Raw genomic sequence first — 15,010 nt, 5'->3', positions numbered from 1 at the left:
CCAATTAGCAGCATGATACTGCATAATTATTATAGGATAAAGATTAAGCAGGTAAAGCTAAAAAGGCCTAATGGAAAAATATTCAGAGAAGGAAGAGATGATCAGGGGTATCCGAAAACAGACATACATCCTAACTAAACTTCCATACTTCTCAGTGACTTTGATCCAGTCAACATTTATTGAACACTGTTTGCCAGACAATGCTAGTAGGCACAAGAGACACAAATAGGAGGACACAATCACAATTTCACCTTCCAGGTATTGGTATTCTCGGGCCACAAATGTTACACTAGATCAGTGTTACAAGTTAGATCAATATGTACCAGCACACAAATATTTCTACAACCTAACACTGATAGGAAAAAAAGCAGGTTGAATTAAGAAATATTCAATGTGTTACTAGATGTATAAAACACACATTCATGTTGAAATCTACCACTGTTCTCTACAGATATTCAAATATATAGAAAAATATATTGACCACACAGATAAATGTAGTTTTGTAGTTGCTCCTAGGGTGGTAGTCAAAGGGGATTTTGCTCATATGTAAAATTTTAAACAAGTTAGTTGAGGGTAAGGTATTCACATATTCTTTACTAAAATACAGATGCTAATAGTAATCACTACCCTATCAGTACTTTTCAGGTACCAATAAAAGTGCTTTGAATATTGTAAAACATTAGGCTAGCCAAAGTAAAAAATATGGTATAATTCATAAGCTCCTTTAGAAAAAGTTTAAAGTCTACAGAGGCATGCAAACACAGTTGTTACCTTTAGGGAGCAATATATGATTACTGAAGATGAATCAGTCCTCTGCTGTGCTAAAACTTGTTCATGGGCCAGCCAATATGAGGAAAAGAAAATTAGACCCACTCCCAAGCTGCTTAAAGTCCTTAGTGATACAAGAACATATAGGAGATTTGGAAGGAGAGTAGGAACTAAGTAGACCAAGTGTGTGTCACAGGGTGGAAGGCAATGATTCAGGCTATAGGGATATAGATAAGTAATGTGCAGAGAAGAAAGGGAATGGAAAAAACTCTGGTTTGCCTGGGGTAGAGTAGTTGAAAGAGAATTGAGACACAGTCAAGTCACACAGGACTTTGTAAGCCCTGGTAAAGAATTTGGACTTTATCTTAAAGCCTGTGGGAAGTCACTAAAATATTATTTCAGTATGGTAGTGGCATGATCAGTTCTGTTTTTGTAGAAGGATCATTCTGGCTATAGGGTGGAAAATGGAAAAAGAGGTATCAGACGCTCAGCAAGATGTAAGGCTAGTACCCCCCCCACCCCCGACCATGGAGGTAGCAGTGGGGATGGAGAAAAGTGTACTGATTTGACAGAGAGACAGACAGAATGAGTATAATTTGGATTCAATTAATGGGGAAGATAAATATATTATACTGCCCCAGCTAGGGGGTATAGAATCTTAGCAATTTTTTAAATGCCATTTTTTAAATACAAAAGATCTCCATCATTTTTTATAGATCCACAATCCTTTATCAATAATGTCCAAATCCAAAAAGCTATGAAAAGGGACAGGTTTTCTATAAGATGACAGCAAAGCCTGACTTGAATTAACATGAGGTTCTTTATCTTGCTTTATCCCCTCCTGCATGAATATTCATATATTTCACTGCAGAAATATTAATATCTATGATTGGGGGTGCAAGTGGAGAACACATTAGGTTCATAAGGTAATAGATGGCATCTGCATGATGCTACCTGTATAAAACATAAACAAAATCTGAATTCACATCACATTTGGCCCCCAGGGTTTCTCATAAGGAATTGTAGATGGGAAATTTTCCACCTTAACTTCCCTGCTATAAAGGTAGCTGAGATGGTACTGACACACACCACTATGACCACCCAGCCCACATATTTGAGTATGTCTGTGCGTTTGGTAGGGAAAATGGGATGTGAGTGAGTCGCATTCTATTGTTGATTGGGCAATAAGATCTGGAGTTATGAATGTATGCATGTTTGTGTCCTAACGGCTGACCTTTAGACATGCATCAGATCAGAATGGAAATGTTCATTTTCAAGGCAGTTTCGCACCACTGCAGCACAACTGCTACAGTAGAACTAACCCTGTGTGTATCTGTTCCCCTGGGAACTGATACTTGTTTCTAACAAGGTGTCTGCTGGAAGAAGCCAGGGGCATCAAAAGGAATCAATCCCAGGCCTCCACCTACAACCATCAACATTCATTCAAATATTTTTTTTAACCATCGGCACAGTACTCTGCTAGGGGATTTAGAGACTACAAATGAATGATACATGATCCCAACTATTCCCAGGGAAGTTGCTCCAAAGAGGATGTTCTATAAATGTTTGTTAAAATGAAAAACTGGAAATAAAATGAAGAGGCTATTAATCTATAATACTAAGCATGAAGTGAGAAAGCTGTGCTGCTAATTTTGAATCCAGAGTATAAAAGAGGGGAAACAACTGCTTGGTGGGGAATCTGGAGACAGGTGGGCAAAAAAGGAATTGAAGCACATCTTCCCAACTGTCCCAAAATGTAACTCTCCTTTGGCACCTCTTGAGAGACATTATTAAAGATTTACCTTCCTCATCAAGAAGTTTTTGGAGTTGTGTTTACGTTCACTTTTGGATTGACACTGAACGCAAGGAAACCTAGATTCATTTAGGTTGCAAAGAGAGTAAAGTAGAGAGGTTCTTGGTAGTTTTAGACCCTTTTGAAATACTGAAGAAACTGACCAGATAGGTCTTACCTTCAACGCAAGAAGGCTGAGCCCGAGTTGTTCCAGCAACCTGTCCCGGGAAGCAAGAACACTTGACCGTTTGTGACCGCTCTTCTATGCGGTTCTTATTGCAGCACCTGTGCACAGCAACCACCTCACAGGTCCCTTGCTTGATTTGGTGGTGGCCTGGCAGGTAATGAGAAAGAAAAACAGACCCAATGCTGTTAGGAGAAAATGACACCACCAAAACCATGAATATACCTATGATGACATTTCCAACTTCCTGTGCTATTCTTATGAATCTTTGTAACATTTTATTTTGATGTAATTTTAAATTGATATAAAGGTGGAGAAAATAGTGCAGAAAACTTCTGTGAACCTGTGGTGGGCATAAATGAGGCCTCCAGGATTCCCAACCTCTGGAGTCATATCCATGCTTATGCTATGTTAATTGCATGGTGAAAGAGATTTTGCAGATGTGATTAAGATTAATCTGTTGATTTTAAGAGAAGGAGCATATCCTGGATTATCCAGATGAAGCCAATGTAATCACATGAGCTGAGCCCTGAAAAGCAGACAGATTCAATGCATGGGGAGAGGTCCAGGTGCCATTGCTGGCTTGAAGATGGAGGAGCCACGTGTCAAGAACACGGAAACCTCAGACCTACAACTGCAAAGGAGCTGGGTTCTGCAAACAACCAGAGTGAGCCTGAAAGTGATTCTTCCCCAGAGCCTCCATAAAGGAATGCAGTCCGCTGATACCTTGATTTTTAACCCAATGGTGAGACCGTCTGAGCACAGAATCCAACCATGCTGGACCAGACTTCTGACCTAGAGAAACAAGCTGCTAAATGTGCGGTAATTTGTTACAGCAGCAATTAATTGCAGACTAACATAAGACCTTTCACCCAGGTTCACTAGTTGTTAACATGCGGACCCATATGCTTTATCTTTCACTCTTTCATGTGTTTTACTGAGCCATTTGAGAATAAGTTGCAGCATGATGCCATTTACCCCTAAATACTTCAGTGTGTATTTCCTAAAAACAAAGGCATTATGCTATGTGATGATTAAAATCAGAAAATATGACATGATACGATGCAATTATTCCATGTACAATCTATATTCAAATCTTGCCAAAGTCCCAATAATGTCCTTTGTAGCTCTTTCCCCTTGGCTAGGATCCACTCAAAGTGCATGCACTGCATTCAGATGTCACATTTCATTAGCTTTCTTTAATCTGAAACTATTCCTCCACCTTTCTTTTGTGACCTTGACATTTTAAGAGTTACAAACCAGTTATTTTGCAGAATGTCCCTCAATTTGGATTTGTGTGATGTTTTCTCTTGATTAGATTCAAGTAATGCATTTTTAGCAGAGTACCCCAGAAGTGATTACATATTCTTAGTGCATCATATCAGGAAACCTATAATGTCCTTCTGTCCCATTATCAGTGCTATTACCTTTAATCACATGAATAAGATGTTGTCTGCCAGCCTTCTCCATTGCAAAGATACTATTTTTCACTTTATAATTAGTAAGCATTTTAAAGAAGATATATTGAGACTATGAATATATCCCATTCTTCACCATACTTTTACCTACTGGTTTTAGTACCCATTGATGATTTCCAATTATAATATGAAGGTTGTAAGACTGATTCTATGTCAATGTTCAAGTTGTCCCAGATCTGGGCAGGTCAAGACCCAACAAACGGACAGCAATGTTATTTTGACATATCCCCATCATTCTTTCAGAACTTACTAACTTTCTGACCCTGAAGATGTTCCGAACTTACCTGATATTTTCCTTGCTTCCATAATTTCTCCAAGGAATTGTGATTACTTTTAGTGGGGCATCGGATTTAGGAATCAAAATCTCAATGTGTAGGTTTACGCATATCTTACCAGGCAGTGATTTGGGGCCCTCATAGGAAATCAGTCAAGGCAGTGTGTGTGCAATACAGCAAGACACTGATGTCTCCATTTTTAATCTACACCACAAGTTCTTGCTACTCTCTCCACATTCTCTATTTGTATCTCCTATCACAAACAATAAGAAACCTGAATTATATCATCCTATAATAAATAGAAAGTAATTTCCACACTGCACATGCACATAAGTGTATCTGACACTGGAATCTATTTTCCCAATTAGGAGTCTTCTGTAGTAACAGAAACTGCTCTGAGCTAACATAATACAAAAAGAATTTATTGAAAGATTATTGAGAATTTGCAGAGCCAAGAGACAACACAGGTTAGCAATTAGTGGAACCATTCTTATGGCTCAACCAGAGTGAGTAATTCCATTCTGAGTCTGTCACTCTGCTCAAAATGTCAGTTCTAGGAAGGGAACATCTGCCTGACCTGGCTTAGGTCACATGTCAACTGTGGCAGCATCCTCTAAGATGCTCCTCAATCATCCCCATCTCCTTGTATCCACACTTTTGTACAATCCCTTCCCACAAGGTACCAGGGTTGGTCCTTGTGACCAACAGCATACAGCAGAAGTGAAGATCCCAGATTAGGTAACTTATATCTCCCACACTTCAAATCACTCACTTGGGGGAAACCATGGCATGAGGAGCCCTATAAACAGGCCTAAGTGGCAAGAAACTGAAGCCTCCTGTCAACTGCCATGAAGTGAGCTTGCAAGAACACTCCCTGTGCTGGCCACTTCTATGGTGGACCAGGTTAGTCTGTGTCACAAAAGCATACCACAGCAGAAATGATAGTTTGCCACCTACATGACTAGGTTGTAAGACAATGGCTCATTCACTTGCTTGCTCATCATCTGTTCTGGGGAAACTGTGTTGTGAGCAGCCCCAACAAAAGGTCCATGTAGCAAGGAACCAAAGTCTACTGCCATTGGTCACAAGAGTAAGTTCAGAAGTGAATCCTCAGCCCCAGCCAACAGCTTAACTGTAATCTCATGAGAGACCCTAAGCACCAGAACCAGCCGGCTAAGCCACTCCCAGATTTCTGATGCTCAGAAACTATATGAGATAACATCTGTTGGTTGTTTTAAACTTCTAAGATTTGGGGTCATTTGTTACACAGCAATAGATAACTAATACACCAACTCTGACTATACCAGGCTGGAGAGACTTACCTTACTTAGCTCTGATGAAAATAATGTAAATAAGATTGTAGAGGTACTGTTCTGAAATTATTAATGAAAGAAATTTTTCAAGTACCCTCAAGCATGCTCATAATTTTCAGATACATCCATCTACACATAAATTGTTATATGAATTGTAAACAATTTTATCTACTCATTAAAACAGGTTTCCCAAAGGATTCTCACTGGCTAATGCTTTATTTCATTTCTGTTGATGCATGTGCTTCAAAATAAAACTAGTTTGAAAAGTATTCTGTAAAGTATATTTTGTATCCATAAAGACAGGCTTTCCAAAAAAAGAAAAAAGAAAAGCCTCTATATAATTCTGAACTTTTCTCCAGATCTTCTTTATCATACTATCTTGAATTTTGATGAAAGAAATATTCAATTACTGGTGAGAACAAATATTAAGGTAAAGCTTCACTTGTAAAATACATACAGGCAGAACCAGTGCCCAGAGAATCAAATTACCGGCAAGACAGAAACTGTTTGACCCACTACTGAAGAAAGCATGAATATGAAGTGATTAAAACTATAAAGCTAATTAAATGTTCATAACAAGAGTGTTGACTTCCCATAGGTAGTTGTATACAATTGTAAATATAAATAAATAAATGGTAATTGTAATATCAGCAAAGTAGTATGAAACCTTAACACTGAGTAAGCAGAAAAGTGAAACCTGGGAAGGACTATGGGGAGGACCTTGTCTTTGGTTTCCAATTGCAAATAGGCAGCTTCAGGTCAAATATGATCTGCCAGCTAATGACTAGCCATGTGCAGGGGCCAGGATAAATTCATCCACAGTTACTCTCAGAGACTGCCCTTCCTATTGGTCATTGTCTCATTCAACTTGGGCTGCCATAACAAAATACCATAGACTGGGTTTCTTAAACAACCTTTATTTCTCACAGTTCTGAAGTCTGGAAGTCCAAAATCAAATTCACAATTGCAAAGATGTGGAGTCAACCTAAGTGCCCATCAACCAATCAGTGGATAAAGAGAATGTGTTTTGTGTGTGCACGTGTATACAATGGACTACTACTTAGCCATAAAAAATAACAAAATTATGTCTTTTGCAGAAACTTGGATGGAACTGGAGGACATTATCCTAAAGGAAGTAACTCAGGAGTGGAAAACTAAATATTGCATGTTCTCATTTAAAATGAGAGCTAAGCTATGGGACTGCAAAGGCATATAGAATGGACATTGGAGACTCAGAATGGGGGAGGCTGGAAGGAGGATGAGGGATAAAAAATTACCTATTGGGTACAATGTACACTAATTGAGTAATAGTTACACTTAAAGCCTGGAAGTCTTCACCACTATACAATTCATCCATGTAACCAAAACCCAATTGTATCCTTTATGATATTGAAATAAATTTTTTAAAATATATATTCAAATAAAAAATTGTGCACAAATGGTTAAAAAAAAAAGTTAACTGATTTGATTCTTGGTGAGGGCTCTTCCTGGCTTGCAGACAGCTGCCTTCTTACTGTGTCTTCACATGGTGGGGAGAGAGAGAGCTCTGGTGTATCTTCCTCTTTTTATAAAGATAACAACTCCTGTTGGATTAAAGCCATATTCTTATGACCTCACTTGATCTTTACCCAGGCCCTCACAGGCCCTATCTTCAAAGATAATCACACAAGGGGTTAAGATTTCAACATATGAATTTTCAGAGAACACATTTAATCCATAATAACTATCATGCCTCAATTAAATTATTAAGTCTAGAGAGCCTATAATGAAGGCAGCTTTAATATCTCTTTAAGAAAGTGAAAAACATAAGCTTTAGTAACTGTTTGGAATAGTCCAGGAATTATGTAAATATTCAATATTACTAAGGTTTGCAGAGAACGTTATTGCTACTTAAATAACCATCCACAAATGCAAATGGGTTATTTTCTACTCAAACTTAGGACTTGTCCACATTGCTCTAAATAATCAAATTGCCTAATCCAGAATTTATTTATTTATACAGCACCAACTATTGCACTTAATTAATTTTAAGATACAAATTCGTTTCATCTTTTAACACATCAGGAGGTGACACAACTAATAGCATCTTACAATTATAATTGGCACTGCTTTTCCTTCTTAGGAATACACATAATAGTGGTATATCTCTAAACTGACAGCATCTTAGATTTGATTAACTATGACAGGTTTTAGATACTTTCTTAATTTTTTTTACAAATATTATCCTGTGAAATCTTATTAAAATGCTGTGAAGAAGATACCACTTTTACTTATATTTTATACTTAACAACATGTAAAAAAAAAACAACAAATTTGCCTGAGGACACACAACTAGAGAATCAAAAGAATTAAGACTAAAATGCAAGCAGTGTATGTGGCCCTATAGGATGGGGGAAAGACTCCCCTTTTTGTTTTAATAGGTCATATTTTATGAAATAGAGCCAAAAATGGTATCTCTATCTCACAAAGTCACAGCACATGGTTCACTTTCCCACTGAAAACATCTGTTTCTATGACAGCTTTGTGTGGCTCCACATAGACAATCTTTCTAGAAATTTGTGCACAAGTGGTTCTGGATGATCTTAGAGTACAGATATGTTTTGTGTCTTTGTAATCTCCTTTTACAGGAGGTAGGTACTCAAAAACAGGTTCTTAAAATTGTTTAGAGGCAAAGAAAGATGGCAATGAAACCAGTTGAAGTGTGTGTCTATGCATGAGTGAGTGTGCATAAGGATAGATCTATGTGCATGTATGTGTGCAAGAAGGTGAGCAAATATCCAGCTGAAGGGAGATGTGGGTTCAAGCACTCAGGGATCCCCTGCAGAAGAGGCTGCAATCTACCACAGCTCTCACTCTATCACTGCCTCCTGATCTGATTTGCCCCTACTGCCCCCAGCAGTCCCTGGAGCATCTGACCCACATGGAGAGCAGTCTGATTGACCTTCACAGAGAGCAAAGGGGAGGGTCTAGAGACCAGAGACCACTCCCCACCACAGCGAGCCAAAAGCGCAGCACTTGGAATAGGAATAAAGAAAAAAAAGGGAAAGAAACATGAAGTTCCAGCTGCCCACAAGAGGCAGCTAATTTTAATTGTTTGTCTGTTTTTGCCTGCTGTCTCCATACATATCATTCTTTGTGTGTCTCCTGATTTGACTTGCTCCTTTTCTTCCTCTTTTTTTGCATATGGTTATATTTGAGGGTGAGTATATCTTCGATTTTTTGTTGGTGCTGATTTTTGTTTATTTTCCTGTTTGTTTGCTTGCCTATCCGTTATCCTTCTTCTCCTCTCTTTTCATCTTTCTTCTCCCACCTTTCTTTCCTTGTTCTTTTCCTTTCTCTTATATCATTTTTGTTTCAAGAGATATACATGCGCTCCCACCACAAGGACATATAAGGTGGTGCGAAGTGGGTTCCAGGAGGCCCACACTCCAGTCAGCAGATACTGTGATCTGCAGACAGCTTCTGAACCATAGCTTCCCCCATTACACCTTAATCAAATCTTAATGCAAAAATGCAAATCTTAATGCAAATCAAATCTTAATGCAAAAAGACAGCACAGCCCCACAGAACCAGCAGAGTTTCAAAATTGAACAAATTCAGAGGCTCTACCTAAGGAAGAAGAGGGGGTTGAGTAAACCGAAATGAAAGCTATATCACTGAGTAATGGAAATAAAGGGGGGGGGGAAGAGGGGGTATTCATCACAAATGAAAAAGAATCAACAGAAAAACACTGGTGCCCCAGATCCCTAAAAACACAGTGTATGAGAATACAGATTTTGGAATTCAAACAATAAAGAGCCCCCAGAATGACTGGCCTCAAACCACAAATCCAGATATCAAGGTATTGATGGAGAGGATGAATAGAAATAAAGGCAAGACAAAAGAATGAAAGAGTTGATAACTGAGAAGATGGCAATAAAGAATATGGTAAATGAAATAGCAAACTGACAAGCATGGAAATTAGCCAAGCAGAAGAAAGAATCTCAGAGCTTGAAGACCAAAATATGAAAATAACCCAAACACATAGAAAGAAAGCTTAAATATATAAAACAAAGCCTCCAAGAGATGTGTGATTATGTTAGGAGGTCAAACTTACACCTGATTGGCATTCCTGAAGCAGAAAGGGAGAAGGAGACCACTGTGAAACAAACATTCATGAAGTTATCCAAGAAAATTTCCCTCATCTCATCAGAAGTGTGACCATTAAAACACAAGAGACTCAGAGAACCCCTACAAGGTATCAAATGAGAAGACCACCTCCTAGACACATAGTAATTCACTTTACCCAAAGTAGGTATAAAGGAAAAAATCCTAATGGCAGAGAAAGGTGAAACTACCTACTGGGGAAGACCAATTAGAGTAGCAGCAGACTTATCTATAGAAACACTACAGGCTAGAAGAGACTGGAGTCCAATCTTCAAAGTTCTCAAGGATAAACATTTCCAACCAAAAATTTCCTACCCAACCAAACTAAGCTTCATAAATGATGGAAAATTAAAATCCTTTCCAGACATTCAATCCCTAAGAGTTTATGTTGTCCCCTGACCAGCTCTACAAGAGAAACTTAAGAAGGTATTAAGCACAGAAAAATGCAGGAAAACACAGCATGCACAGTGACTGCAAAATTAAAAACACACACATATCAACCCAAAAATCAAAAGAAAATCAACAAACAGCAACAACAAAGTACTTTATAAAAGCCTCATAACAAGGACAAACTCTCACATCTCAATAATCAGCCTGAATGTGAATGGACTAAATGCACCACTGAAAAGACACAGAATGGCAAACTGGATAAAATAAAATTAAACACACACACACACACACACACACACACACACACACACACAATCCAACAATATGCTGCCTCCAAGAAACACATCTCACTACAAAGGACTCTCACAGACTCAAAGTCAGAGGATAAAAACAAATCTTCGGGTGAATGGAACACAAAAGGAGGAGTTGTGATCTAAATATCAGACAAAACAACCTTTAAGCTATCAAAAATTTAAACAGATACAGAAGGACACTACATAATGAAAGTAGGTTTAATCCATGAAAAAGAAGTATCCATGCTAAACATATATGCACCCAACACAGGAGCACCAGCTTTTATAAAATATCTACTAAGTAAACTAAAAAATAGATATTAATTCTAACACTATCATAGCTGGGGACTTAAATACCCCACTTTCAACCCTAGAGAGATCATCAAAGCAAAAAAATCAACAAGGAGTTCTGAAACCGCAACTTGACACTTGACCAAATGGACTTACTAGATACCTACAGAACACTCCACCTAACAACCACGGAATATTCATTCTACTCATCACAACATGGAATGTACTCCAAGATTGACCACATCTGCAGACATAAATCAAGCAGAAACAAATTTCATAAGATCAAAATACTGCCATGCACTTCCTCAGGCAACAGTGGAATAAAAATAAATATCAACACCAACAAAATTCCCCCAAACCCACAAGGACATGGACAATAAACAGTATGATGCTGAATAACTCCTGGGTCAACACAGAAATCAAAACACAAATTAAAAGATTCCCAGAAACAAAGGAAAATGAAGAAGCATTTTTCCAAAACCTCTGGCATGACTAGAAAGCAGTACTGAGACGAGAATTCATACTTCTATGAACACACATCAAGAAAATAGAAAGGTCACCAGTTAACAGCCTAACAAATCACCTAAGGAAGCTGGAAAGACAAGACCACCAAAACTCTTACTTCAGCAGAAGAATTCACATCACCAAAGTAAAAGCCCAAATACAGGACATAAAAGACAAAAATACAGAAAAAAATCAACAAGAAAAAAAGCTGGTACTTTGAAAAGATAAACAAGATTGATGGACCCCCTAGACAGATTTACCAAGAAAAAAAGAAAAAAAGTCCAAATAAACACAAATGAGAAACACAAAATGTCAAGACACATCTGACACTGAAGAAATACAAAAGATTATCTGAGATTACTATGCACACTTGTATGGAAACGAACTCAAAAACCTAAATGAAACAGAAGAATTTCTGACATCACATAACCTCCCAAGGTTGAAACAAGAAGACATTGAGAACCTAAGCAGACCAATAACAACCCAGGAAATTGACTGTGTCATAAGAAAACTGCCAACAACAACAACAACAGCTCTAGACCAGATAGCTTTCCAGCAGAATTCTACAATACATTCGAGGAGGAGCTGGTTCCAATCCTGACCCCTACCTATCACCATACACAAAAATTAACTCTAAATGGATCAAAGACCTAAACGTAAAGCTTCAAACTATAAGAATCTCAGAAAATGCAGGAGCCACCTTTATGGAAATTAGAACGGGCAGCCAATTCCTGATCAAAACCCCAAGTGCTCATGCCATAAGAGATAAGACAGACAAGTAGGACCTCACCAAACTGTCAAGCTTCTGTAAAGCAAAAGAAATCATCAAGAGAGCAAGGAGACAGCCCACAGAATGGAAAAAAAAAAAATTGGCCAACTGTTTATCAGACAAAGGCCTAACATCTAGGATCTACAAGGAATTCAAACATGCCAAAAGGAAAAAAAAAACAAAACAGCCCCATTAAAAAGTGGACAAAAGACATAAATAGACACTTCTCAAAAGAAGATACACGGGCAGCCAACAGACACATGAAAAAGTGCTCCACCTCACTCATCATCAGAGAAATGCAAATCAAAACCACATTGAGATACCTTCTAACCCAGTAAGAATGATCATTAATAAACAACAACAAATGCTGATGAGGATGTGGAGAAAAAGGAACGCTTCTACACAGCTGGTGGGAATGCAAACTAGTGCAAACTCTTTGGAAGACAGTGTGGCAATTTCTAAGAACTAGAAATTGACCTTCCATATGACCCAGTAATTCCCCTACTGGGAATATACCTAGAGGAACTCAAATCATTCTGTCAAAAAGATACCTGCACATGCATGTTTGTTGCAACATTATTCACAATAGCAAAATCATAGAACCAACAGTGCTGCCCAAAGCTGGACTAGATTTTTTAAAATGTGATACATATACACAATGGAATATTATCCAGCCATAAAGAAGGGCAAACAAGCCGGGTTCAGTGGCTCAGCCTGTAATCCTGCACCTTTGGGAGGCTGAGGTGAGTGGATTGCCTGAGCCCGCAGGTTCGAGACCCGCCTGGGCAGCAAGACCTCATCTCTACAATAAATCAAAAAATCAAAATAGTAACAACCACAGACAACATATTGCTAGATAGACAGAAATTCAAAGCATCTCCCCTGAAAACCAGAACAAAACAAGGCTGCCCACCCTCACCTCTCCTGTTCAACATAGTGTTGGAAGTCCTAACTAGAGCAATTAGACCAAAGAAGGAAATCATAGGTATCCAAATAGGAACAGAGGAAGCTATTCCTTTTTGCTGATAATATGATCCTATACCTTGAAAACCCAAGAGAATCTGTCAAAAACCTCCTTGCACTGATAAAGGACTTTGGCAAAGTCTAAGGGTACAAAATCAATATGCAAAAGACAGTTGCATTCTTATACACCAACAATGAACAAGCAGAGAAACAAATAAAAAAGCACAATTCCATTCACAAAAGCCACAAAAAGAATGAACTATCTTGGCATCTTCCTAAGCAGAGAAACAAAAGAGCTATATGATGAAAACTACAAAATTCTGCTCAAACAAATCAAAGAAGACATAAACAATGTGTTGGAAGAATCCATGCTCATGGGTTGGATGAATCAACAACACCAAGATGTCCATCCTACCAAAGGTAATCTACAGATTCAATGCAATACCTATAAAATCACAAACATCATTCTTCTCAGACCTGGAAACGACAATATAGAAACTCATATGGAAACAGAAAAGAGCACAAATAACCAAAATAATCCTTAGCAAAAGACACAAAGCAGGAAGTATCACACTTCCAGACTTCAAACTCTACCATAAGGCTACAATAATCAAAACAGCCTGGTACTGGTACAAAAATGGGCATATAGACCAATGGAACAGAACAGAGATTCCAGAAGCAAAACCTCAATTTCTCAACCAATTCATCTTCGACAAAGCCTCCACCAACAACCACTGGGGAAAGAAGAATCTTTTCAGTAAATGATGCTAGGAAAACTGCTGTCCACATGCAGAAGATTGAAACAGGACCCCCAGCTATCACCACACACAAATATTAACTCTAAATAGATCAAAAACCTAAACATAAAACTGCAAACTATAAAAATATGAGAAAACACAGAAGAAACCCTAATAGACATCAGAACAGACAACTAATTCCTGACCAAATCACCAAATGCCCAAGCCATAAGAGGTAAGATAGACAAGTGGGACCTCATCAAACTGAAAAGCTTCTGCAAAGCGAAAGAAATCATCAAGAGAGCAGGGACTTAGCCCACAGGATGGGAAAAAATATCTGACAAAGATCTAACATCCAGTTAGACAAAGGTCTAACATCCAGTTATATATCTGACAAAGGTATAACATCCAGTTCTCCTAAGAACTGAAACATGCTGAAAGAAAAAACACTGAAATCCCTATCAAAAGATATGAATAGACACTTCTCAAAAAAAGACATATGAGCAGCCAACAGATACATGAAAATATGCTCAGCCTCACTGATCATCAAAGAAATGCAAATTAAAACCACACTGAGATACCACCTAACTCCAGTCAGTCATCAATAACTCAAAAAATAACAGATGCTAGAGAGGATGTGGGGAAAAGGGGATGCTTCTACACTGTTGGTGGGAGTGTAAACTAATACAATCTCTGCGGAAATCAGTGTGGCGGTTTCTATCAGATCTAAAAATCAACCTTTCACATGACCCAGCAATCACCGTTCTGGGAATATACCCCAAGGAACTCAAATAATTCTATAAAAAAGATACCTGCATACACATGTTTATTGCATCTTATTCTCTTTTTTAATCAATAATTTTTATTATGATATTGTGGGGTACAATTAAGGGTTAGGTATACAAATATGCTTCATTCAGGCACCCTTGTTGATAAGAGATGTCTCCCCGTCCCCAGACAGATATTTACTACCGTTAATCCCATCTCCCTTCCCCTCCCCCCGCCATAGTTTCCCACCACTGTCAGTTATTTTCTTATAGTATTACATTGGATGTTCAAGGTCCACTATATAAGTGAGAACATGTGATACTCAGATCTTTGTTTCTG

General features: G+C 38.2%; 1 protein-coding gene across 1 annotated transcript in view; it reads right to left on the bottom strand.

Annotated features, from left to right (window-relative positions):
- FAM19A4 (family with sequence similarity 19 member A4, C-C motif chemokine like) overlaps positions 1–15,010 on the bottom strand; it is a 187,185-nt gene that overhangs the window by 16,341 nt on the left and 155,834 nt on the right. Inside the window, exon 4 of the mRNA XM_021716059.1 lies at positions 2,739–2,894. Coding sequence (XP_021571734.1) covers positions 2,739–2,894 — 156 coding nt within the window. The remainder of the gene's footprint in view (positions 1–2,738; positions 2,895–15,010) is intronic.

This window comes from Carlito syrichta, unplaced genomic scaffold (genome assembly GCF_000164805.1).
Source record: "Carlito syrichta isolate Samal-C Ts95f unplaced genomic scaffold, Tarsius_syrichta-2.0.1 Scaffold308136, whole genome shotgun sequence".
Classification (NCBI taxonomy): Eukaryota; Metazoa; Chordata; class Mammalia; order Primates; family Tarsiidae; genus Carlito; species Carlito syrichta.
Note: the sequence above shows the minus strand (reverse complement) of the source record. Positions and strands in the feature narration are given on the sequence as shown.